General features: G+C 51.7%; 8 protein-coding genes across 8 annotated transcripts; 2 read left to right on the top strand and 6 right to left on the bottom strand.

The window, feature by feature from the left end:
* Positions 1-1,463: 1,463 nt before the first annotated feature.
* CGCS363_v005791 (putative extracellular serine carboxypeptidase) lies at positions 1,464-3,244 on the top strand (the record flags this gene model as incomplete). The annotated part of the gene is made up of 3 exons (XM_036637640.1): positions 1,464-2,674; positions 2,734-3,173; positions 3,222-3,244. The coding sequence occupies 3 exons, from the start codon at positions 1,464-1,466 to the stop codon at positions 3,242-3,244; spliced, it is 1,674 nt and encodes a 557-aa protein (XP_036497063.1).
* A 370-nt stretch (positions 3,245-3,614) lies between these two features.
* xptC-5 (Dehydrogenase xptC) lies at positions 3,615-5,613 on the bottom strand (the record flags this gene model as incomplete). Its single annotated transcript, XM_036637639.1, has 5 exons — positions 3,615-3,647; positions 3,703-4,862; positions 4,912-5,041; positions 5,092-5,357; positions 5,415-5,613. 5 exons carry the CDS (start codon positions 5,611-5,613, stop codon positions 3,615-3,617), a joined length of 1,788 nt encoding a protein of 595 aa, XP_036497064.1.
* Positions 5,614-10,345: 4,732 nt separating this feature from the next.
* On the bottom strand, positions 10,346-12,273 carry CGCS363_v005789 (Secreted lipase; the record flags this gene model as incomplete). Its single annotated transcript, XM_036637638.1, has 3 exons — positions 10,346-11,124; positions 11,184-12,068; positions 12,135-12,273. 3 exons carry the CDS (start codon positions 12,271-12,273, stop codon positions 10,346-10,348), a joined length of 1,803 nt encoding a protein of 600 aa, XP_036498097.1.
* Positions 12,274-13,493: 1,220 nt separating this feature from the next.
* On the bottom strand, positions 13,494-15,145 carry CGCS363_v005788 (uncharacterized protein; the record flags this gene model as incomplete). Its single annotated transcript, XM_036637637.1, has 2 exons — positions 13,494-14,753; positions 14,816-15,145. The coding sequence occupies 2 exons, from the start codon at positions 15,143-15,145 to the stop codon at positions 13,494-13,496; spliced, it is 1,590 nt and encodes a 529-aa protein (XP_036498096.1).
* Positions 15,146-16,014: 869 nt separating this feature from the next.
* Positions 16,015-17,843, bottom strand: acuE (Malate synthase, glyoxysomal; the record flags this gene model as incomplete). Its single annotated transcript, XM_036637636.1, has 5 exons — positions 16,015-16,063; positions 16,121-16,350; positions 16,407-16,958; positions 17,014-17,438; positions 17,492-17,843. 5 exons carry the CDS (start codon positions 17,841-17,843, stop codon positions 16,015-16,017), a joined length of 1,608 nt encoding a protein of 535 aa, XP_036498093.1.
* A 406-nt stretch (positions 17,844-18,249) lies between these two features.
* On the bottom strand, positions 18,250-20,910 carry PUT3-2 (Proline utilization trans-activator; the record flags this gene model as incomplete). The annotated part of the gene is made up of 10 exons (XM_036637635.1): positions 18,250-18,860; positions 18,915-19,086; positions 19,140-19,315; positions 19,378-19,526; positions 19,576-19,700; positions 19,753-20,327; positions 20,386-20,502; positions 20,569-20,621; positions 20,697-20,813; positions 20,870-20,910. 10 exons carry the CDS (start codon positions 20,908-20,910, stop codon positions 18,250-18,252), a joined length of 2,136 nt encoding a protein of 711 aa, XP_036498092.1.
* Positions 20,911-22,338: 1,428 nt separating this feature from the next.
* CGCS363_v005785 (uncharacterized protein) lies at positions 22,339-23,666 on the bottom strand (the record flags this gene model as incomplete). The annotated part of the gene is made up of 6 exons (XM_036637634.1): positions 22,339-22,433; positions 22,500-22,602; positions 22,662-22,761; positions 22,817-22,893; positions 22,947-23,238; positions 23,302-23,666. 6 exons carry the CDS (start codon positions 23,664-23,666, stop codon positions 22,339-22,341), a joined length of 1,032 nt encoding a protein of 343 aa, XP_036498095.1.
* Positions 23,667-24,456: 790 nt separating this feature from the next.
* On the top strand, positions 24,457-24,936 carry CGCS363_v005784 (uncharacterized protein; the record flags this gene model as incomplete). Its single annotated transcript, XM_036637633.1, has 2 exons — positions 24,457-24,692; positions 24,750-24,936. The coding sequence occupies 2 exons, from the start codon at positions 24,457-24,459 to the stop codon at positions 24,934-24,936; spliced, it is 423 nt and encodes a 140-aa protein (XP_036498094.1).
* Between the last annotated feature and the right edge of the window lie 81 nt (positions 24,937-25,017).

Below are 25,017 nucleotides of genomic sequence, written 5' to 3'. Positions count from 1 at the left end.
AGCATCAACGACGAGAGGCTGCATGAAAGATTCCAAGGTACTCGTAAGGCTACCACCAACTCCGCAGCACTCACGCGTGCGGTACTAACCCCTTTCACTAGCATCAGCTTATAGCAGAGGTGGAACTCACGTCTTTCGGACAGCCTTGTCGCTTTCATAAAACTTAAGAACGCAGTGGAAGCGTTAACCTCAAGAGCGGACAGGAAAGTCTGCCAATGTTTTGATATCAACGCCGCTAGGCTGCCTCCCAGCGATCTCCCCTCCATCGGCTGCGTATACCCACAAAGCGTCGCGGAAATGGAACAGAGCACCGATCAGCGGGATTGTCACAGGATTCATTCGAAAGCCGTGGGTGCCTTGATGATGGCTCTGCCACCTCTTAAACATTCCTCATAGTAGTTTCATATGCGCAAACGGCATCTCTCACGGATTCGACGGGAATGCTAGGCGGCGCTTGCTTAGACACCCTCGAGCCCTCGCCCACGTCCTTCGCGGCTACTGAAAATATGTTGTTGGACTGCCACCCGAAAAACGAGGCGGCGAGCGCTGAGAGCTACGTCGGCGATGATGGCGAGAAGGAGCGGAGCGTGTTCCTCAACCAGCCTGCCTCGACCCACCAAGCAACGGATAGGGTCTGAGGATGATCTGGTATGCGCGCGCGTCTAGGGAAGTTCCTGCTGTGGACTGGATGATTCTGGCGCAGAGTCGGACGGCGATGGAAAGTGGAGTGGGCGAGGGCAAACACAAGGCGTCGACGCTGGAAGGTGAAATCGGGACGGAACAATTAGGGTTGGTTCCATTGATAAGCAGGATGACGACGAAAGAAAGTATTGGACAATTATGCGACCAGTGTGCTTCTTCTCAAGCCAGAAACAGGGCATTGATTGGTAGCATGTTCAAGTAAACTCTAATTATAGAGTTAGCAGGTCCTGGAGAAAATACCCACGATTCTCCACAGAGAAAGAGCATTGCGATTTATTATTCAACAAATTTCTAGTTCGCGCCTTCGATGAACAGCAACAGGACATGTTTGTAGCACATGAGTTCTAGAGTTCACCCGACTAGGTAGGTACACAGGGCGATGTTTCGACCTGAGGCGCCTGAATAGAACGCCTTAACAGCATATTGGTCTGCTCTAACGTAGATACCAGACATCAATTCGCAATTTAGGATGAATTATGGGATCAACCCACAAAAATGTCTATTTGCATTCATGGATCAAGCGTAATCAAGTATTTAAACAGTATTCTTTCTCTCTATCACTTCTTTTGATCGAGATACTGGCAATTCAGGGTGCCTTGGGACGTAAGACCGATGATAGTGAGAGTGGAGCCCGTGCTGTGGCCCAAGCTTTTCTCGAACCCCGCACCAATCAACTGGGCTCCGTATTTTTAGTCACAAAAACAAACGCGACCTCCATCGACCGCCCACCATCATTGGCTTCCCCATCACCAGCTGGCGGCATGGCGTTCTGGAAGATTGGAGCTTGCTTTCTCCTGGGCGCGGCCCGGGCCGTTGACGGACTGCGTCCGCAGCATGTCGCGAACCAAGAGGGCTGGAATACCCTGCAGCAGCAATTGAGCTTGAAGTCGCAGTCCGCCTCTGCCGCGGCTATCGCGGACTACCCGGAGTACAACCTGTCCGTACCTATTGATCACTTCCACAACGATTCGCGGTATGAGCCTCACTCTGACGGCTCCTTCGATCTCCGCTACTGGTTTGATGCGAAGCACTACCGCAAGGGAGGCCCGGTCATCATCCTCGCGGCCGGAGAGACTGATGCCAGGGAGCGTCTCCCGTTCCTCGACCACGGTATCCTGTCCATCCTCGCCAAGGCCACCGGAGGCGTCGGAGTCGTCTTGGAGCACCGATACTATGGCAAGAGCTTCCCTGTTCCCGATCTCACCACGGAGAACCTCCGCTTCCTGAGTACCGACCAGGCTCTCGCCGATACGGCGTACTTTGCCAAGCACATCAGCTTCCCCGGTCACGAGGACTTGAACCTGACTGCGCCTGGCACTCCGTACATCGCCTACGGAGGCTCATACGCTGGCGCTTTCGCCGCGTTCCTGCGCAAGCTCTACCCCGAGGTCTTCTGGGGCGGCATCTCTTCGTCAGGTGTCACGGCCGCCATCGTCGACTACTGGGAGTACTTTGAAGGCGCCCGCCTGTTCGCGCCCGGAGAATGCGCTGAAACGACCCAAAAGCTTACTCAGGTCGTCGACAACATCCTCCTTGGCAACGGAAAGAAGGTCAATTCTGACCACGTCGCTCAACTGAAGGAGCTCTTTGGCCTCAAGCCTCTTGAAGATGCCGACTTTGCCAACACCCTGAGCTTCGGCATTACCGGCTTGCAGTCGACGAACTGGGACCCGGCCCTTGATGACGCTTCATTCGGAAAGTACTGTGCGACGGTCTCTTCCGACAGCGTGATCTTCGGCAGCACCCGTCACCTCAAGTCATCGGGTGAGAAGCTGCTTGAAATCAGCGGCGCTGACAAGAAGCTGACGAACCGCTTGCTCAACTACGTTGGTTATGTCAAGGACTACGTCAAGCAGGGTTGCCCCGATGGCAACCTGCTGAGGTGCTTCTCTAGCAAGAACGAGGCCAACTATAACAACACCTCAATCCGCCAGGGCGCGGGCCGAAGCTGGACCTACCAAGTTTGCACCGAGTAAGTTCAATGTCTCCTCTCGGAAACTCCTGAGTCCTACCTGCTGACAAGTATGACAGATGGGGCTACTTCCAAACTGGTTCTGGCGTGCCGAAGGACCAGCTCCCACTTATCTCTCGCGCTATCGATGTCGAATACAGCTCTCAGTATTGCCGCAGGGCTTTCAACATCACCAAGGACCCTGACGTTGAGGCGATCAACAAGCACGGCGGGTTCAACTTCAGCTACCCCCGCGTTGCCATCGTTGACGGAGAGGCTGACCCGTGGAGAGCCGCCACCCCTCACAAGATCGGACTCGACCGCAAGTCGACGACTAGCGAGCCGTTCCTGCTGATCCCTCTTGGCGTTCATCACTGGGATGAGAACAGTGTCAAGGATGAAGATGTCACGCCTAACTTCCCGCCTACCTCCATCAAGGAGGTTCACGCCCAAGAAGTCAAGTTTGTGGAGGCATGGATGAAGGAGTGGGAGAAGGCGCACAGCGATGGCGTTCAAGAGGGTACGCGTCAAGGAGCCAAGCATATTAGTGGCATGCTGACGAGGACAGGCATGGTTTCTGAGGAGCTTTAGAGTGCTCTTACAGAGTAGACTATCAGGTCGCTGGCGGTCACTACCACTGGCAGATTTGCACATAACCTGCCGCGTGTTTTAGCCTTTCAGTAACTACGTTACCCCCATAGTAGACATACAAGTAAACTTGCTAGCCTGCTTAGGGATATGATGTCTGGAGAGGTGATGAGCATGTTACTGATGACATCTTCTGCAGGCGACATACCAACACCAGGTAGCTTATTCTTCGTGGGTCACCAACAAAGTCAGGGATTGAAAAGGAGTGTTGTATTAACCACGCACTTGCACGTAAATGAGTTACATGTTACTAACGAAGCCAAAGTCCGTACCCTCCGAATCAGAGTCCCATTCCTTGTTTGAGATGAATGCCCTACTGAGTCTGGGCCTTGATCATGTCGGCAGCCTGCCATGATGTCAGCGACTTTCAGCAAGTCTCTTAGGTTTCGGAAACCACTCACCTTTTCGGCCACAGCATATACTGTCATGGATGTCGTCGCACCTACCGTGGTAGGCATCATGGAAGCATCAATGACCCTAAGCTTCTTGACTCCATACACCAACAGATTCTCATCCAGCACACCGCCCCACTCACGAGGCATCTTGGCAGTGGTCCCAACAGGATGGTACACGGACGGGATGATCTGGCCCTTAGCCCAGCTGACAAGCTGAGCATCAGTCGACACACCAGTTCCAGGCGACAGCTCGCGAGCCTGGTACTGCGCAAGGTCCCCAGTCGTCATGAACCGGCGCATAAACTTGATGATCTCCGCCATGACGTCTAGATCGATCGAGTTAGTCGCCGCGCGGTAGTCGACAATCATCTCGCTCTCGGGCTGCGCCGTGTTGAGAAGGATGGTGCCACGAGACATGGGGTGGAGGTTCTGCACGGAGCCGCCGGGTCCGTACATCATCATCTCCGAGAAGACGGTGTTCTTGGAGCGCATGAGCCGGCCGTATACCTTCTGCTGCTGCTTATACCCTTCAATCTGCTCTGAAGTGTAGGCGGATGGAAGATGGGACTTGGGATCCTGGGCCTCGTATGTTCTAGCAAGTGTATCGTACCGGTCGGGACTGATGACGGGCAACCCGATCATGGAAGCAAGAGACGGCGGGCCACCACCGCCCCAGCCTCCGCCACCGGAGTTGGGAGGCTGAACACCCCATTGGTATGAGATGCTGGGGATGTAGCTGTGGTCCTGGAAGTTGGAGCCGACGCCCGGGAGGTCGACCTTCACAGCAATTCGGGCTTGTTCAAGGTGTGCGCGGGGACCGATGCCGCTGAGCATGAGGACCTGCGGAGTATGGACGGAGCCGGCGGCAAGGATGACCTCACGGCGAGCCTTGACCTGCACAGGGGCGGCACCGGTATTGTTACGAGAGACGAACTGGACGCCGGTAGCGGTATCGCCGTCGAAAAGAATGCGGTTGACCTTCGCGCCGACGATCATCTCATAGTTGGCGCGGTTGAGGCCGTCCCAGTGGCCGGTGCGAGCGTAAGAGCGCTGGAACTGAACGGGGTCCTGCGACATTGGGTACCAGTAGAGTCCCGCCTCGCCAGCACCGCTGTCGACGGGAATGGTCATGCCGGGCATCTTGGCCATGGCGTTGTACAAGGTCTCTGCGGAAGGGTTACAATCACACGCAGTCATGAAAGAAGGTGTACGAACTCATGATAGAGGTGAGCGGTCCCTTTCCGAAGGCAGCATAGATCTTGGAGGTTGTGCCCCAGTAGCTCATGTCATATTTGATGTTGTACTCTTGTGCTTGAGCAGCATCAGGAGGCGCAAGGGTGATGCCCTGAGCATTGTTAGTCGTCGTTTGTAACCTATATCACATATGATGCTTACCTTCTTGAAATAGGGCAGAAGATTGTCCCAATCCCAAGTAGATCCAGATCCACCAAGCTCTTTCCAGGCATTGTATTCATCCTTGGTGCCTCTCAAGAAGACCTGGCCGTTGACACTCGAGCTGCCGCCGACAACACATCCGATCCCGACCGAGAAGCTTCGGCCGTTCAGGTTGGGACACGGCTGAGAGGTGATGTTGAACATGCGTCTGGGGTTCATGCCGGTCTGGCTGTCGTAGTAGCCATACTCGACCACCAGAACAGTGTCTGCCCCTATTGTCAGACACACACTGTACGGGGGGATCATGCAATTTTTTCACTTACACTTTCCATCTTCGGTGAGTCTGTCTCCGACTGTCAAGCCCGAGGTCCCTCCCCCAACGATAACATAGTCATACTCAGAAGCAATCTGCTCGGCGCGCGAGAGAATATTGACATGCTCGGGGTATTGTGTGGGCCAGGCGTATGCCAGCTGCGAAGCAGCAGCCAGGTATGACAGAACCAAACCCTTCACAGAAGGCATCGTGGCGTGACTTGACGAGACTAGCGAAGCTCAATGAAGACTAAAGTTCGAAGGAAAGCTTCAAGCCGTCCGGGCACTTTGACTGTACAAAGCTTCCCGACTTCACTTGATCATTAAATATCTTCTCATGGGTAGGTAGTCCCACCGAGAGAAGGTGATCTGCACAGGGGCTTGGCATTCGGAAGAAGCCTATTTCGTCTACCACTTCAACCTCTTCCCTTGGGCCATAGCCGCATAGTGTATGTGCTCGGCACATGAACAAAATCAACCATTTCAGCCCCCATTCGTCAAAATCCCACGACTCATCTACCTTCCTACAGGCTCAACTCGATTCTATGCGGGGAACCGTCGGCATTTAAAGCCCAATTTGCATGAGCCGCAGAAACCACGCGAGCGACTGCGGGGTGATGCGCCGCTTTGGGGGTTGACAGCAGAGGTTGATTCTTCATTGGGTCAGCGAAGTGTCACGTTGCAGCCAAGAGCGTACATGTCTCGACCAATTCGTATTACCCCTAATATGAATGGGGATTGAGCCGGAGTGGTGCACACTTTGTATGGGCTTGGCATTTATCTCTGCTTACGGCATTTGGAACTGTTCTTTAGCCGGACTGTTTGTGCCTCTTGACCAGATGTTCACTTCAAGGCGTATTGATTTGATCGCATGGTATTCATGGCAGGACCATGTTATGGGTGTTTGTGATCTAGTCGAACTAATACCAAAACCGGCTCTAGTCTAGCCTCATAGCCCATGAAGCCATGAAATCCCATGCTTGCATGCGTGCCTCATTAGAGAGAGCCCCGATTACTCGCAATCTGCGCTTCGCACATTGCTTGTCTCATTAGGTGGAATAATGATTTGGCATTTCCCGTTAACGCAGGTGCCAGAGTTCAAGATTTGATTGAGGTTCGTCTTGCACGCCTTGCCGTCCTTTGCTGCAGAGGCTGTACCTCCAGCCCTTCTGGCATCGATCGGGCTTTCTATGGCAACGTGTCAGTGAATCGTTTCAATCAAGCTTTATGATAAACTCACTGCCAGCAAAAGCTCCGCAGGCCAAAGCGGCGACAAGAACAGTAATGCCGAGCTGCATGATTCGGACTAGTTGAAGTGACGGGGAAAAGAATATATGGAAACAGGTCGTCTGCGCAGCAGGGATCGTATAAGTCGCAAGAGGAAGAGTGAATCAATGACTGTGGTCTCTTGTAATTAGTATTATCACTTCTAAAGTGGTAAACTGTCCACCTTTATAGGCCTCAAAGACGTCCTAAGTCTTGGCGTAGCCTGACGTGGCTATCATAAGACCTTGTTTGAATAGTGCATGCATTCTAGAAAGACCGCAGTCATACAAAAGCAAGATAATTTTACAAGCGAACTTTCCCCCTAGTTTGAAATGGTTTCAGTTGAAGATCCTGTCTGGGATTCGTATGACTGTGGGATGCCGATGCCTGCATCCCTGTTTTGGGCCTTGTGAACTTTCTCTGAATGCTTCCACCCATTCATAACCATACGACAAAACCGAAATCTGAAGAACGGAATGGCGATAAATGATTCATGCTCCTAGAGAATGGCATGTTCGTCTTTACGCCCTTTCCCTTGCGCCAAAGAACCTTTTAGCCATTGCTCTGTATTTTGCGGAGTATACGTCAGAATCAATTGCGGCCATATAATTTTCCAACGGATCTGCAGAAAGCGGTCTAAGGAGTAGCAAATTCTTGAATACAGTCCTGGAGTCCTCGGTTTCGTTCAGGCCCCGTCCAAGTGGCCATGGTTCCTCCTCTAGCCAGTCAGCTAGCTTCATGTCCGTTTCCGTGGCTATGGAAGACGAGATTCCCTGCGGAAAAGAAGGATCAAAAACCACCGGCAACGGCCGAATTTCGGGGTGAAGGCGCCACGATTCGATTAATTTCTGCCATTGAAGAGGAGGAGCTCGGCCCGGGCGCTCAATATCCAGCCATGGTGATTGTGAGCCAACTTCGACCTGCATGTCCTTCCAATGCGGTGGTGTTTTCGGCGCCTCACGTATGAGATAACGTATTTGGAAGCAGAGAGAATCTAAGATCGTTGCTCTTATCGGATCATGCGGTCTTTGTAGGATTAGATTTCGGAGAGAGAGGAAGCTCTCCCGTCTGTGCCAAAGCAACACTGCAATGCGATGTATCTCCTCGGTGGAGGTATCGAATTCGTCGAATTCATCTCGACCCACGATCGTGTCGTCGAGCACAAGCTTTTGTACCTTGGCAACCCATTCGAGGTTTGGCAAGGCCTTGCATCTTTGATGCACGTCATTGCACCATCTTAGATGAACAAAATCTGTTCTCCAGTTGATTTTGACATGCTCAGCTTTCGCAGAGCCTTTCGAGACTTCGATGGCAAGCTCTGGCCGTAGTGTTCGGGCAACATTGCTAGCCAGAGGATCTATGTCTGTATCGATCGCGGTGTAGTATTTCTTCTTGCTAGGTCTGGGTTCCATAACCCATTCGACAGTATTGTCAAACCGGCTGTTGCCGCTGCCATCGACAAAAAAGTACCTGGGCTCGAGGTAAAAGTCCTCCCATATCATAAACTTGACGCAATTGGGAAGCTTCGGGAAGAGCTCGAAGCTGGTCAATGCCGTCTTGGGGTCGTTGCTGGTAGACATGGCGCTTGCTGATATTCTCGAGCGGTTCCTTGCATGACCATACTTGGAGAAACGCGTGTTACTAAAGCCTTGAGACTGTTCGAATACGGAGTTTTTATAAATGCTATATCACACACCCTGATGTTGAATTATGACTCAAGATTCTAACTCTACGGGGCTTGTGTGGTGGCTGGACCTGGTGCTAAACTTGGTTGGCGCGACCCTTTCGAGTTTCTAAACTCTATGGCTAGCGTCAAGCTTATCACATCCGAACGACTTGGAGATTTGACAGATCAACCGAGGGTTTGTATTTTGGTCTCAAATAGCGTGATTGGAAAATGTTGCTCTTGGTCCGATGACTGTCCTACCTGCCTGAAATGAAAGCCCGCCATACTAGCTCATCGTAATTGCAGATGAGCTGCTTATCTAGAGGCATTATCGACAACCCAGGAGAGGATAAATACAAGAAATGAACTGTGTGGCGGAGAGAGAATAGTTCTGAAAACATTGTTCTGGTGTCTGTGATTTCGTCCCCGATGATCTTGGAATATGCATGCTGATCCTCCGGTGAATGGATGCTCTCCATGAAACGATCCCACTGAACGTCCTCTACTCTTCCGTGCCGTTCAATGTCAAGCCACGGCGACTGTGAAATAACGCCCACTTTCAAGTCTTTCCACTGACGTGGTGTCGCCGGTGCCTCACGCAGAAGGTATCGGATCTGGAAACACAGAAGCGGGGTGTCAGAGTCTTGGTTTCGATGCCACGGAACCCTTTGCAGGGCCAAGTTCCGCAGAGAGCCAAGAAGTCTTTTGCTTTCCCAAAGACAGAAGGCAGTAAGTGTGATCATGTTCCTGATAAATCCGCGGGAGATGTCCTTTCGAAACAAATCATGATCTAGGACCATATTTTGTATATTGCCAAACCACGCAACCTGTGGTATGAGGTTTCCCGAGCCCTTGGGGACGGCCTTGGTGACATGGACAAAATCAAAATCCCAGCTGATGTTTGCATGTGCCACCTTGGATTTTCCCTTCGCTCTGCGTGTATTGATTTTGTGCTGTTGATGCTCGTCCATCGTCATGCGTGGTATTGTGATTGTGAATTCTGGGCGAATCCGGCTTGCAACGAAACTAGAAAGCTCGTCTATCTGCGTGTCGATCGTCTTGTGGTAGGACTTTTGCGGCCCTTTGGGTCTGAGAGCCCATCCAAGCGGGACCTCGAACTCATCTTCCCGCGGCCGGCCCCGGTAGACCGGGTATGTAATGAAATAGCGTGGCTGGCTGTAAAACTCTTTCCATATCATAGACTTAATACAATTTGGGAATCTCGCGAAGAGCTTGAAGTCGGAAAGAGCATGCGCCGTCTCGTTAGCGGCGTTGGGAGGCATGGTGTCTGTCCATCTCCCCAAGGGATTTGACTGAAGTTGTTCGTGAAGAAACAACTGCACCTTGAAAGAGTGAAATAATATCGGTCGTTCATCTAAAAAGCTGAACACATCTGGAGGCCGGCCCTGGAACCGTGATGGCTAATGTTGTGACTCAAGATCTGAAATTCGCGGTGGCGTCAAACTTTGTTGTTCAGTTGCTGCGCTGTTCGGAACGGATGCCCAGTGAGGTTGCCAGGTAGCAGCAATTCGTGTCTTCTTCGTCCTTCTGGATCAGTGGCACAGGGTCGGTGAACAATGCCGACTGCATGGTCCAGATCCTCGGTGTTCCTTGTTTGCTCGGACCGCCTCCTCAGAGTTCTTGCTAGAATGTCGTAATTGAGTGTTCATTGCGACGTTGTCACATTCCGAGTGTCGTCCATATCCGCTTGCCTGCCTAAATTGCTCAACAGGCCAGCCCTCCTGCATGCCGCGCGTACGTCCCGTGCACAGCTGATCATCGTTAGCAGACGGATGAAGTTATTGAGCCTACCAGGATTAGGAAGTTAGCCGGTTAGATACAGGATAGGTTTAAGATACACAACTACATATGCTCAATGTAACTACGTGACAGTCAGGGCACAGTGGCGAGTTCCTTTTTACCCTAGACTTTTGCTCAGTGCTTAGTTGTCTACAATTCTACACCCGTGTCTGTACTGATCTCAAGTTCTCAACACAAATCGTGCGACTTTCACAGCTCGTCAGAGCCTCCCCTCCTAGCTCTGTCCCCAGCTTTATATGTTGCCTCCTGCGCTTCAACGATTTCCTTGGCAATCTCAGTCCAGAAATCACACGCCGACTTTGTATTCTGGTCGTCGGGAATATCGAGCGCGAACGCAGAGCACACCAGTTCTGGCGGTCCGACTGTGAGTACATTGGTCAACTCATCCCCGCTACCATCTGCCACAGTCCAGGTTGGCGGCTCCCAAAACCAAACCTCTGTCATCGAAAGTGTATTCGGGTTTCCACCCGAAAGCGCAAACGACGCGAAGTACGTCTGGTATGCCTTGGCTAAGTCGCTTTCAATGAGAAGGACTGCATAAGCGTCAGCCTCAAGGGTGCTGATATTATTCTTCTCCAAGATGGCCGTAGCTTCGCTGAAGTATTTGGAGAATAGGGGCACCAAGTCCGATGCGTGGCGGGCTAATGAGGCAGTTGGGAACCCGTATCGCATCATGTGCGATATGCTCGGGTACGCCGAGTACAGGTCACGGGTGTTGCAGGTGAAGCTGGCGTCGCGGATTACGGTCGCGATGCACAGTCGATAGTCGCCGTCATAGGGGGCTTCGGTACAGGGGTATTGGGCGGCTATCTTTTGTCGTTGAGATGCCAGTTCGGCCCCCGGGAGGAAGACATCGAGGAACTCGGTAAATGTGTCAGCTGAGGTCACAAAAGGCGGTGTGAACGAAGCAGTCTCGTTCAGAACGTGCGAGATGATCGTCGACTGAATCGAGGACTTCCAATATTTACCTGAGGATTCGGTGTCAGCTAACGTATACCATCTTCAGTTGAGAATGTTCATAACTCACCATTCGCGAACGAAATAGTTGGAATCGTGGTGATCCATTTGTCGTCCACTGCTGGCCCAACAGGAAATAAACCAGTTTGCTTGACAGTGTCAAAAAGCGCCTGGTTCGCCGCTGTTAGGTTCGTAGACTCCTGTAAACAGGTAAGATCGAAGGCAAAGCCACAACCGGCAAGACTAGAGAAGTTCTGATAGACCTGGTCCAACTTGCCCATCGGGCTATTGTCCCAGGCCCATTCAAATGCTGGGCTCTGAACAGCAAAGGTCTTGAACGTGGGATCGACAGCACCGTCTTCACGAATAAGATGATGGAGAACAGATCCACCACCGGCGGACTCGCCCCAGGCACTGACTTGAGACGCATCGCCGGACACCTTGTTGATATACTTCTGTACCCATTCGAACAGAAGAGCTTGGTCGTACAGTCCGGCGTTTGGCTGAGCATTCTTCTGCATAAAGTCTCCTGATAGCCAGCCATAAGCACCGAGACGATAGTTACCAGCAACGAATATTGTCTGGTAGTTGCTCGCTGCGATAACTGACTGCCCGGTGTACAAAGGACCGATCTGGTTCTTGCTGCCGAATACGAACGCGCCGCCATAGATCCATACGACCACCGGCAAAGGCTTCGGCGGGGGGTTGTCAATCACGGTCTTGGGCACGTATAGGTCAAGGAATAGACAGTCTTCGCCTTGCGGAGTGACCTGGTCATCAGGGGTATCGACTGGGCTTTGACCACCTGGTGCGTTACGAAGACCATTTGGGTCAATCTGAATACAGTTGCGTCCGTCGCTGACAGGCTGAATGGCTGTGCTTGTTGACGTAGGGAAGGCTGGGGCGCCGAAACGCGGGGGTTGGCACCAAAACGGACGTTCTCGAATAGATAAATCTGTGCAAACTGTCAGTAGAGGCTCTGACAATGGACCAAGCGTGTCCTTGTCTGTCTGTCTGCTACCTACATCTGGATCATCTGCCATAGGTTGGCCTTCGTACACTCCCCAGGGCAGCTCCAGCGTCGGTGGCACTGTTGCCTCGGCGTGCAGAGCTGGGAGATGGGCAAAGCCCAGGCTGTATAACAGCAACTTCGTAAACATCGTGAGGGCGCAGATCGAGACAAGACTGGGCCTTTGAGCACAGGTACACAGTATCTGGCGTGGGCATCATATCGGGTCAAATTCAACCATTTATGGTCTTTGGAGCAGTGCTGATTTTTACGAAGTCGTCTGCAGCTGTCACCGTGTCATTCGCGGTGGCGTTGAGCTGAAATTAAGCGTGGGCAGGGAAACATCCTTCTCGACGGCTCCGAGGCTCGCAACGCGTGCAGGCTGGCATGGCCTCGACGGATATGGTCAAGGTTGCCAGATATTCAGCCAGCCAGCCTTTTCCCACGCCTGAAAACGTGTATATGGACCTACTACTCAACTGCCGATTGTGCCAACCCCGCACCTGTGTCCAGCGGGACGGCACGCAACTAGAGTCAGCGGCTGCAACCGGTTGGTCCAGCCAAGCGCCCATATGGGTTTCAAGTTGGGGAAATCACAGACATAGATTTCTGAAGTCCTTCATCCACGACTGATCAGACTGGCCACCGGGGAACATTTTCAATTAAGCCTCCGTGTCGTGAAGAACGTGTGGAAGTCGTGGCGTGGTGTTGTAGTCGCTATGTAAACATTAGCATAAGCATGAAGTGTTGCCCCAGCGACGTGCAACCATTCGTGCCTATCCATTCTTATATGTCGGAACATGAACGCCTCAATTCCACGGCCTCTATCGAATTACGCTGCTGACAGGGTCACTCTCGGTGGACTTCCGGCTTACGCGATCTTGAAGTCGCCTACGTTCGGGAACAACTTTTAGGTAGTGAACGCCACTGAGGTCTAGAATGATCGATCAAGTGCTTAGCACTAAGCTCTCTTCAGACTGTCGTGTGCTCCTCGCCATGTCGCGTGAGGTGCGAGGACATTCATCAACTTTGAAGGGGCTAACTAATACCCAGCTGCGTCGAGATGCTGCATAAGTAATAGTAGCAGCTAGCCGAGAGCAGTCCAGTCAATGTCGACAGACATCATGTCGTCGCTACATTTTCGTGCCATATCAGCCTATTTGAGCTATGCTGATATTGCCCAAAAATATCTCGGCAATCACATCATCTCCTCGACACTGTTCACCTTTGGCGCACTCTACCCAAAGAAGGCCTTTGGCCACTGGTCTAAGCGCGTCCAGAACTAACTCGATGGTGACCAGCAAGATAGTCTACTAACGTTTTCCTACTGGTTACCGCTGCGTATTTTACAATCTTGACGTCTCTTCCCGCTCATCCTTCTAGAAGGAAGTTGACCAAGAAGCTCTCCGGTATCTCATCAGAGTCGCTATCAGAGCTTTCTGTATCTATCAAGTTTGACTCTTCATCAGGGGGCTGTGGAGGTTTTGGTATGACCTTGTAGCCCTGGAACGCACATTCCAGGTTCTCGACTTGGAACGTGTCGATCCAAGTGAGCCCCTTAAATCCAGTGCAGGTGGCATTGAAGTCGAGGAAACCGTGGCTTTCCACCGGCTCTTCTCCGAGCTTCTCTTTACCCTTCCAGAGAAAATAAAGCCGTCGACAGCCCTCAAACGTTTGTCGAGAATTTGACTTGCGCTTCTTGCGCGTTTGCGGACGCCGCGTTTTGCTGCTAAGGGCAGCCGCGGAGCGTTTTCTTGACTTGCCCGTCGGTTGCTCAGATGCGGCATCATCATCGTCATCCCGATCGAGCGGTCGTTCTACTATATATGGCTCGATATTTTCCAATGGCGGGACGTCAGAATATTCATCTTCGTCTAGAAATTCTTGCGCCCATCCGTTTGAAGCCTTAATCAGAGTATCTTTGGAGAAAGAGAGGAGCATGATACCGCTCACGACGCCGAAGCTCATGCTGGCAGTAAGGAGTCCATCCCTTCCTTCCATGCCCGGATGGTCCTGGATGTTCAAATGAAATACGGCGCCATACATCGCATACTTCATCTGTAGTTGAGGGCACTTGACGACGTATGATCCGATGGCGTCTTCGAGAAGCATCTCCTTCGGCGTAAACTCCAGAATGTCCTCCGCCATGAGTCTCGCCTCAGCAGCTTCAGCGGATTCTGAGAGGTATTTGCGGTGGTCGTCCATGGCTTGCTGCCATGGCTTCTTTGGAGGGACATACTTGGAAGAACTGGTAGGACCAGACTGAAACTTCGCGTTCTCTGCCAGACCTGTGTTCTTCACTTCCTCCCTGTCCCAACCGATGACGGCGAATGGCTTTCCGTTGAGTAGTCCCGGGGCTAGGTAGAGCCCGTCGATCTCCTCTACCATGGAGGGAATCTCAAACATCAGTTGAGGATCGATATCGTGAAGAACAATAGGCTCAGGAGTGACATTTGGATCTGGTTCTCCATCCTTTAAGAAAAAGTGTTCTTTGAAGAGATCCATGTCCCAAGCCGCCTTGATGGTAGGGTCACTGAATTCGAGGAATATTGACTCCTTTTCCCGACGCATCCGCTCGGCGTCTTCGAATGCCGAATCGATCACATCTGCACGTTTGGCAAGTTTATCGCACTGCATGGAGTCAGTATCGCTCACGAGTGCCATCAATGCCCCCATCTTCCCGCTTCACTTACTAGGCCCATCTTCACCATCTCACAAAGGTCGTAGCGTAGGCCGCTAAGCGTCTTCATCTTCATATGCGTGAGTCGCAGATCATAGAACATTGACTGCGCTTTGAACCACTCCTTCTTCTTAAAAAGCTTTCTGGCTTCAGCGATTGTTGATCTCCTCTTGTCGGGATCCTCAATGTCATCGGGGAAACAGAGCTCGCGCAGCCGGGCCCCATCGACGCGGGCGATCCCTTCGAATAACAGCGTACCGTCTACATACTCGAATCCCTCGACGCGACATTGCATCACAAAGTTGCGACGGTACTCGAGCTCGCTTCTCAATTCGGCCGCCATATGTGCATAGTTCTGGGAGTCTTAAAGCAGCTTATGTGCAACAGACTGTCGGCCGATGAAGATGTTGAGCGTTGATGACAAGGGTGTAGCGTCCAGACGCGCTCGCTAACCCCAGATCCAGCTGACGCGAATGCATGTTGGTCTGGGCGTCAGGGGCGGCACGTGACCGTGTCTCAAACTCTCGCGATGGCTTGCGGAAATTACCTCATTATCGCCGTAATTTTGTTGTTTATTCTCTTATCTTCATATCTCAACTTTCAACTCTCAAGGATGTCATCTTGTTGATAGTTTGCACTTGGGGCTTTTCTCATCCAGCATCAGAGTTCCACCGGCACCCTAACCTACTGTTGTCTATCGCCTCCACACCCCAGTACTTCAACGAGCTGCTAACAAAAGAATCAAGACGAGCTTTCATAGAAACGAGTCAAATCAACTTGCCCGATACCTGGGAGCTGTTCGATTCAACAAGAAGAACTCATTCGAAGTCGACAGACAACGAGGCCGCAGAAAATCGTCAGGCCAGTCACAGGACCCGCAACTCACTGCCGGCAGTCATGGTCCTGTGGAGGCCGGTGATCTGCATACCCACTCATGAGTGGATTCCTCAACGCGGCGTTGTGGCAGAGTGGTCTAATGCGCAAGACTAGAAATCTTGTTCCTTCGGGAGCGTCTGTTCGAATCAGGCCAACGTCGATCTTTTGCTCTTGGACGCCAGAAGTTATTTTTGCAGTAGCAGACTGCAACGTATCGTGACATTATTTCATAAGCTCATCTATGCTAGAAGACTTCAATCTTTCTGCGACTAACAACAGCTTGATTCCTGCTCATCTCGTTTTGCGACGCTCTAGCTTAAATCCACACGATCCCATTTACAACTTTCCCGAGGGAGAGATTGAGGTAATCTCATCGTACAAAAGACTATGGAAAAGCAATTAGCAAATGATTTCTGTTACGAGAATAACGAGGAACACTCACGTTGTGACGAAACTGGCATAATCTTCGCCTGTTACTTGCGGCCTCAAGTACTTGGCAGCGAGCTCAAACTTGTTGTTCGCAGGCGCAGAAGCAGCCAGCTCTTTTGTGAGTTGGTCGAGGGTGCCGAGCACGTAGGTCTTGTCGAGCTTGGTTCCTTCAGCGGTGCTCACGCCGTGCTTGACCCATTGCCACAATTGTGTTCGGGACACTTCGGCAGTAGCAGCATCCTCCTGGGGTAACGTTAGCAATTCATCCATGAATCCCTTATGATCGCTGAAGTACTTACCATCAAGTAGTTGATGGCGCTGCAACCAACACCGCGCAGCCAGCCCTCCATATAAGCCAGGCAAATGTGCAAGTTCTTCTTCACACCGTCATCCGTGATCTTTCCAGGAACAACCGAGTTAAGCAAGTCGTCCCTCGTAACGTTCACCTCTGGCCTGACGAAGATCTGGTTGGCCGTGGGCATGTGCTCGTTGAAGACTTCGCTCGCGATGGACGCAAGCGCGGGGTGCGCAACCCAGGTGCCGTCGTGACCCGCCTTGACTTCGCGAAGCTTGTCCGCGCGGACGCTCTCCATGGCCTTCGCGTTAGCAGCGGGGTCGTCCTTGCGCGGGATGAGGGCAGCCATGCCGCCCATTGCGTGAACGCCGCGACGGTGACAGGTGCTAATCAGGAGCTTGACGTAGGCGTCCATAAAGGGGACGGTCATGGTGACGTCGGCGCGATCGGGGAGGATGAAGCCGGGGCGGTTACGGAAGCGCTTGATGAAGGTGAAGATGTAATCCCATCTGCCGCAGTTGAGGCCGGAGCTGTGGTCTCTAAGCTCGTAGATGATCTTGAGAAACAAAGTTAGCAAAAAAGTCGAAAGCCGCTCTTGAAGGACGACGAACCTCATCCATCTCAAAAGCCGCACTGATAGTCTCAATCAAAACAGTGGCTCTGATTGTTCCCCGGGGAATGCCGATGTAATCTTGAGCCATGTTGAAAACGTCGTTCCACAACCTGGCCTCGAGATGCGACTCCATTTTCGGCAAGTAAAAGTAAGGACCAGTTCCTCTTGAAATCAATTCCTTGGCGTTGTGGAAGAAATACAGGCCGAAATCGAAGAGAGCTCCAGACATAGCATCTCCGTCAACGGTGAAATGCTTCTCATCCAGATGCCAACCGCGCGTTCGGCAAATCAAAGTGGGCAAAGTGCGATCAGTTCTGAGCTTGTACTCTTTCTCGCCCAACTTGAAGTCAACCTGACGACGGATAGCATCGTACAAGTTTGCCTGGCCCTGAACCATGTTGTCCCAGGTAGGTCCATTTGAGTCTGCAGGCTGTTAGTCACACATCTCAAACGCAACGTTGTCTCAATTAACACACCTTCAAAATCCGCCATATAAGCCCAAACGTCAGAGTTGAGTGCATTCACAACCATCTTGCGGTCTGTGGGTCCAGTAATTTCAACTCTGCGGTCAACAAGACCGGGCGCTGGCGCAGCGCCCTTCCAGTTGTTGTCATCGCGGATGTGCTTGGTTTCGGGGAGGAAGTCGGGTAACCTGCCCTGATCGGTCTCGATCTGGCGCTGTTCCCTCAACTTCAAGAGTTTCCTGCGAGTAGGCTCAAAACTGCGGTGGATAATTGCCAGAAACTTGACTGCCTCTTCAGTGAGAATAAGCTTGGTGGCTTCGCTACCAGCGCCAAGGATGGCGACGTTGCCCGTTGATTGAGTCATTGTGCGGTGTGAAATTTTGCGATAATTGACCAGTGCTGAATAAATGTTTTCTGTCTTCGAAAGGCCTCTAAATGATGTCAGGTGCGATGTAGGTTATTCTTAAATATATTTGAAGCCGAATCGCGGTCTCCGATACCTGTTCGGCTCGTACCCGTTGGTGTTTAATTCTCGCACGCTCACCCGAGTGTAGCTCGGCATAGAGCCGAGCTATCTTTCATTGTGTGCGGATGTCATCCGATTGGCCCCACCCAATCTCTCCCCGTCGCCGGCGGTCGAACGGAAACCATCCATCTTGTAGGGCAGGCCAATCACATGTGGCAAATCGAACTTCGGAGGTTTGGAATAAAGGAATTATCTCGGGAATATGCGGCAATCACTTCAATTAGATTCGGCTGACTGAGGCGCATCATGATCCGTATCCACCAGGTGCCATCATCTTCTCCAGCTCGGCCCAGTCCAGCTGATCGACTCCGGTAAGCGGAAGCGTCGGGTCGTTGAAACTGGCGTAGATACCCTCGGCTTCCAAGCTGAACTCCTGTCCCAGACTTCCGTTCAAATCCAGGCCGAACAGCTGGTCGGGGTCATACGACTCGGCCGACTCGGTGCCAAACATCTCGCCATCCCACGACGGCTGAGTCGAGGGACTCGGGTCGGGCGGCGATAAGACGACCTGCGAGCCCGACCCCTCGCCAGACTGCCCCGGAGTTCCCTGAGCCCCGGATCCTCCCGCGTGGGGTTCCCCGTGGGGTGTTCCAGAATCTTTCATCTGCACGTCACCATCCTTTTCGGGTGGGAAGTACCTCGATCCCCACACATGTGCTTCTAGCTGCTTGATCTCTTTTAAACGATGCGAAGCCGCATTATTACCCGCTGCAGAGAGATACTCTAGGACTTCCACAGCTTGATGTAATTCCTGAGGGGGTGGTTTTTGGCTGTCGTTCTTGTGGGCGAATCCTCGCATGATGAGCACGAATGCTGCTGAGAATGCTGCGTCTAAATCGAAGAATGCGAAAGGGGCTAAACCATAGTTAGCATCAAGATGAATTTATGATCGCAGCAGTTTGTACTTACCAATCTCGTCTTGCTTCTTCATGGCATACAGAATGCGGATGGTCCTCAATGCTGCCTCGTTGCAAAGCAAACACAGCTGAGAGATTGCTGGTGTGACGATTTGCTTCTGGGTATCTTGCACCTTATCCTTGACTTTCTGGAGTAGTATCGGTCGAATGCAGAGGATGATTGCCTTTGATGAAGTTAGTGATTTCACGATCAGACTTATTTTTGTGGGCGTCATACCGAGAACAACCTCAAATACAGCGAAGAACCGGATCTTGTGACCTCAAGCTCCTTGCTCTTGAAGTCGATTGCAATGTTTAGTGGAATAGATCGGCCCGTGTCGTATAATGACTGAAGAACGTTGCGCATCTTCTTTATGAGATCACCCTGAGATAGGCCACCATTGCTATACAATGCTGCAGGCTAGTGTTAGTTGACACCTCCGAGCATGTGGGGCTCTTGTAACCATGAGACTCACAAGTCATGATCTCTGAAGTGGCGCGAGCAATCCGAACGTTGATGTTCAGTGCCTCTGGCGACTCGAATCCGGGCGATGGTCCCGGAAGGTCGAACGTAATTTGGCGGTCATCAACAGATGCTGGCAATCCCAGCCCTGCTGATATGCGTCTGCAAAATGTTAGAATGATCTCTTAACCCCTCCTCTGGGAATACATACTGGTCAAGCATGTACGCAGTCCACCATATCCTTGTGCGGTGGGCTCTTTCTGAAGGCAAACATTGCTGCTCAGCGAACGGCAGGTTGCAGCCCAATGTCAGAGCAAGTCGTACAGCAGTGCCGACCTGCAGGTTGTTAGTCTTCATCGACAGGCTTGAAACGAGGCAGCGATCGTACAAAGAAGTATGAGTCCTTCTTCCTGTCACACCATTGCAAATATGTTGTCGCAAGACATAATATCTCAACTCCCACAATGCCGTACTCGCTGATACTGTGGAGAGGCGGAAACCTCTTCATAGCTTCCGCGAAATAGAAAGCTCCTGGCGGGCCATCGTAGATCCTCCTATCGGCCTCCATCAACTTGCCCATCGCCATCACCAGCAAGTAGAGCGTGAACCAAGGAGTCTTCATCTGTTTCGCTCGAGTAGCCTGGTTCTGGAATAATAATGTCAAGTTGTCTGCAAAGGTCCTCTGGTCGATGAAATGTTGGTTGCCGCTCATGTAGTCATTAAACAGTCCCAGTAGACGATTCGACTCTGCCTCCCCCGGCATAATTTGAGGCGGGATGCCTCTGATCAACTCTTCTGTTGAAGTCCATTCTGGTGTGAAAGGTGCGTCTTGCTGCTCATCATGCGTTGTGCGCATCTCTGGTGAGTCTTGTTCTGGGGATCCTGTGTCTCTACCGGAGTTCTCATGGAACAAATTTCGGACGCGCTGCTCGAACAAGGGGCCAGGTGCGCGTTCTATTGAGGCTATTGCAATCGTGTAAGTTCACTTTAGCATCGACTCAAAGGGGAGGCTTGTTCTAACAATAACTTGGTGGCGGTGGTACTTCGCCTGTTGGTTCTGTGGGTGCAATGCCCAGAGTGTTCTCCAAAGCCACTGAAACACCGCCCGGGGCTGGGGCTGGTGTTGATGACTTGAGCTCTATGATAAGACAAACGTTAGTCTTCCATTAACCAAACCCCTTCGAAGAGTGTGGAGGTTGCGCACCTCTTATTTGAGACTCATATCGTGTGACTGTTGCCCTCAATTCTTGGACATATCTAGGGGGACAGATTAGCTTATCGGCGATTCCCAAATCTGGCGTCAACCACCGAAAAAGTCAATTGGGCCCTTACGCTTCGGAGTATCGCTGTCGCCCCGCGCCAAATTCACAGTCAAGCTTATTCCTGACGCAGTTGCGACATGGCTGCTCGCCTGAGCATTTCACCTTGCGACGCCGACAGGTGTTGCAGCTGTGCGTCGCCAAGTCAGCAGCACGTCTTGTGCGATGAGGTCATTGAAGACTGACGCGTTGGCCGATCGCTGTTTGCCCGGCGGTTGCTGAGGCATTATGGGCGCATTAAAAAACGTATGTGGTGTATCGTTCGTTTCCCGCAGCCGTTTGACCGTTACAGAAGTCTCTTCTCAGTCTCGTCGGAAATGCGACAAAAGACTACTATTAAAATCGGTTCACGGGTCGTGTGTCCCCAATTGAGAGGCGCAAAAGTCTTCCGATGCCGTTGAGGTCGATCGGTGGGCGGCCAATGAGAACACTGTGGGAAACTGGGAAATGAGGGGTGGCACGGGTCTGTAGCCCGGGATACCGATCCCCGATAGTCGGCGTATCTTGATAGCCAGTGTAATCGCCCCGCATGTGAGACTCTTATCTATCTATCGCGAGTAATGCACTGATACAATGTCCGATCACATGACGCTTAGGTCTTCTCTTCCAGCCATCTACGCTTTGATTTGCAAATGACAATGATAGCAGTCATCATGTTGACGGGGTGTGTGATCCGGAGGGTGCATTTTGTACCACTCGATGCCCCAATCTGGGTGAGTGTCTCACAGCATTGACTTGCACAAGCCGTCGAAGACCCGTGTCCGCGGGGTGGATGTGTGAGAGATGGGGGGAAGAACTGGTATTTGTAGGTGTGCATCCCTTTGAAGCACAGGCCTTCGGGGACTGCCCGAATCTCGAGTTCGGTCGAAAGGGCCGAATTGCCTCCACGGGTCATTTTTGAGATGGCATTTGTGTCTTCAAACCAGGTCCAGAAACGTCATCATTCTTGCGTGTGTTATTCATGCTTGTAGCGGATATCTTGGATGGTGCGACGGATGGACAGCCGAGGACGAAAAAAACTCGGCCGTCTTCCGAGGCGCCTCAGATAAGCCCTGCGGCACCTGCTATCCACATTGCCGACGGCGAAGCCAACTGGGACGCCGAAGCCGCTCTGCTGGGACACGCGGGGTTGTTCCCTGGTTACTCCACAAATGAGGCGCACGACCCCAAGATCGTCTGCCACGCAATGTTACCCTCGCGATTTTATTTCCGATTTTGATTATCTTGGCGTCAAGACGGCGAACGTCGAAATGGTTGTAAAGTGGCCATATGGCTCAGCATTTAAGTCCAAGGTTGATGAATCGCTTTTCAATTACATGATCTCTAGGCAGTGAAAAAGTGCGCTCATATGTCAAGCGGTTTTCGTGGTGTATTATGCAGCAGCACGTAGTGGTCATGCACAGCAGGTATTAATGTGATATCAGGAGGGATGAAAAGTATTCCAATAATCTTTAGAGATTACGTGAGCTACTTCACGGCAACTATTTACTAGTGTTCAAAAAGCTAAATACTGAATCGTAAGTTATCGTCTTATGTGCATCCACTCTCAAGCATGCCCATTAGACAACAGGAGAAAATTGCCCCGCTCACAGTTGTCGCACACCCGAAGCAGTCATTGGTCAGTCCACCCTGTGAACTGTTTGAACAAGGCCACCTTAGTAGTTGTTAGGGCAGCGCAGAAGCTGGTTGGAAGCGAGGACCTTGCTGCCGCAGCCGTGGTTGCCCATAGAGTAGCACATTCCGTGGGAGTCTATGACGAATAAGTCAGTCAATTGATCATCGGAAATGAGAAACACGAGGAAATGGTTTGACATACTAGAACCACCAGCATCGCTGGACTCATGCATAACGTGAGCCTCGTAAGGGGTCACGGTGGGGTTGCTGCAGGCTCGCTTGGAGTTGACGTCGATGTGCTGGGTCTGTTCCCTTGTGATTAGCAATCCGACGTTTGTACGGATGGCACAGGGTCAAAACGTACCACAATGACACCCTTGTCAACGCTGAAATGGGGTCTCTCCCACAGGAAGCAGACGTTGAAAGCACCACAGGTGCCAGAGTAGGCGATACCGGTGGTCACACTACAAAGATGTTAGCCACAATAAGACGCCCTAGAGACGTCCAGGGGTTGCGTACCTGTCCGGAGTGTGGCCAATGCTCAGACCAAAGGTGCTGAAGAACGTGGAGGCAGCCTTGGTCCAACCCTTGCCGAACTGGAAGCCGGTCAGTAAATTGGCATCTTGCGCATGTTGCTTGCTAGACTTACGGAAGGAATCTGGCCAGTGCCTCCAATGGTAACGCCAGAGACGTGGGTGACGGAAACAGTCTTGGTGACGGAGCCCGTACCGCACTGAGCATCCGAGACGTAGTGGTAGTTTCCATAGACATTGTTGTTCAATGACTGTCTGACGCCGCGAGAAATGTTGTCGATGCAGCTGCTCGAGCAACGAAGCCTGTCGTCGTAGAAGCACATGTCGGGGAAGGCCCGCTTGCTGACATGATTGGTGGGGATGTCAATGGCCGCATTGGGATCGTCTGCGTGAGCAATGAGAGAATCTCTTTTCAACAGGTCAGTAAAAGGCAATGCAGAGCTAGAATATGTGCTCAGTTGGTAAACATACTGGAAAGCCTTGACCTCAGCGTCCGTGGGAATGAAGTTGCCCTTGGCATCAAAGTACTCGGGGAGGTTCATGTAGTGGGTCTTGAACTGCTCCGTGGTGAGAGCAGAGACGTTGAAGTCCTGGTACGTCAACTGCTTGCCATCAACCGTGACCTGCTTCTCCAGCATGGGAATGCCATCGTAGAGAGTGGCCTCGGGAGTCCAGTGGTTGTAGTCGAACGCATCGTAGGGCTTGTAGGTGGTCAAGTTGCCCTCGACCTCCTTGGTAAAGAGGGGGGTGCGGGTATCTTGGTTTGAGTCCTGGCGCGTCACCACGCGAGCTTGCACGTGGCTGATGGCCAAAGCGAGGGAAAGTAAACGAAGCATTGTGCAAGGAATGTCGTGGCTGCGCAGGGGAAAAAAACAAATCAAGCTTGCTTGGAGAATGCGGAGGGACTCGGATGACTTGGCGAGAAAAGCTTGATCGGAGCAAGCGACATTGTCATCTATTATAACTTCTGTCAAGCTCATCCATCTCAAGGAGTAATCCCGTCGGCACAATCCGTCCGGATAATGAGGGGTTGTGATAACGGAAATGCTCACATGAGTTATGCTGACTCGGTTTTGAGTTCAGTCTATCTTCAGCTGGGCAGTTCATCACGAACCTCTCTGAAATGAAGATCTCGAGCGCAACTACCAGTTCTAATGCTTATTTCTGCTCTAGTCTATTTCTCAGGGACCGTGTTTAGAGTTCCAGAAGCTTAGACGCCTCACTTATTGGGACAACCTGACTCGCAAATTAATTGACTTATCTTGTTGGCTCATTTTCTATACTTTCTAGACTATAGGCTAGTTGGGTTTTGCGGGGTCTCGGCATAATTTTCCCGAGCTACCTGACTCAACTCTACGAAAACCCATTGAATTTCAACGAGAGATGATATCAATGTGAGAGTTTCACCGATATTGAGCTGCCGGTTAGCCTCGTGATCAAGGAAATTGTGAGAGATAACAAGAGTTACGGTGACACATGGCTCATGAGGATGTTCCCAATGATTTACATTTCCCCCAGGAAGCACAGATCAACCCGTAAAGATAAATACCACGGGTGTAGATCATAACACAGGACGAATAGACACACCCTCATCTTCATCACTTACACCGCTCAACTCTTCTCAAGATGGTTTCTTTCTCATTCTCCAAGGCTGCGTCCGCGCTGGTTCTCTTGGTCGGTCTGACTGACTTCTGCAACGCCGCTGTGCAGTGCGACGTCATCAGCAGCTCCCACTGCGGCACGAACAGCCACCGCCAAACCCACAAGCTGCCCACGAGCGTAGGATCGACATACTTCATCGACGGCTTCCACGGCGGCGTCATGAATGCCAAGTTCCAGTCGAGGGTGCAGTCCGTTCCTGGGTGAGTCTTTTGCGCAGCCGAGTGCTCGCCCGTTGCTTGTACTGACACTTTTCCCAGCAACTCCGAATTCACCGACATCACTTACAACTTCAACCTCGGTGCTTATGACGGCACATACTGGATCCTTCTCCCGACTTCATTTGGCGGTGCCAATGAGTGCTTCGCCGTTTACAAAAACTGCGATGTCACGATCAGGTTCTGGGACAACAAGGACCCTCTTCCCGGCACGTACACCCTGGTGTAGATGGTCAGCGGGTAAGTGGCATGGCTATGTGGTCTGGCATAAGTGGGATGGGATGACTGACCGTTTTCAGAGTGCCGAGAA

This window comes from Colletotrichum siamense, assembly GCF_013390195.1.
Source record: "Colletotrichum siamense strain Cg363 chromosome Unknown KSG_Cg363_contig03, whole genome shotgun sequence".
Classification (NCBI taxonomy): Eukaryota; Fungi; Ascomycota; class Sordariomycetes; order Glomerellales; family Glomerellaceae; genus Colletotrichum; species Colletotrichum siamense.
This window is presented reverse-complemented; position numbering and strand designations above follow the sequence as displayed.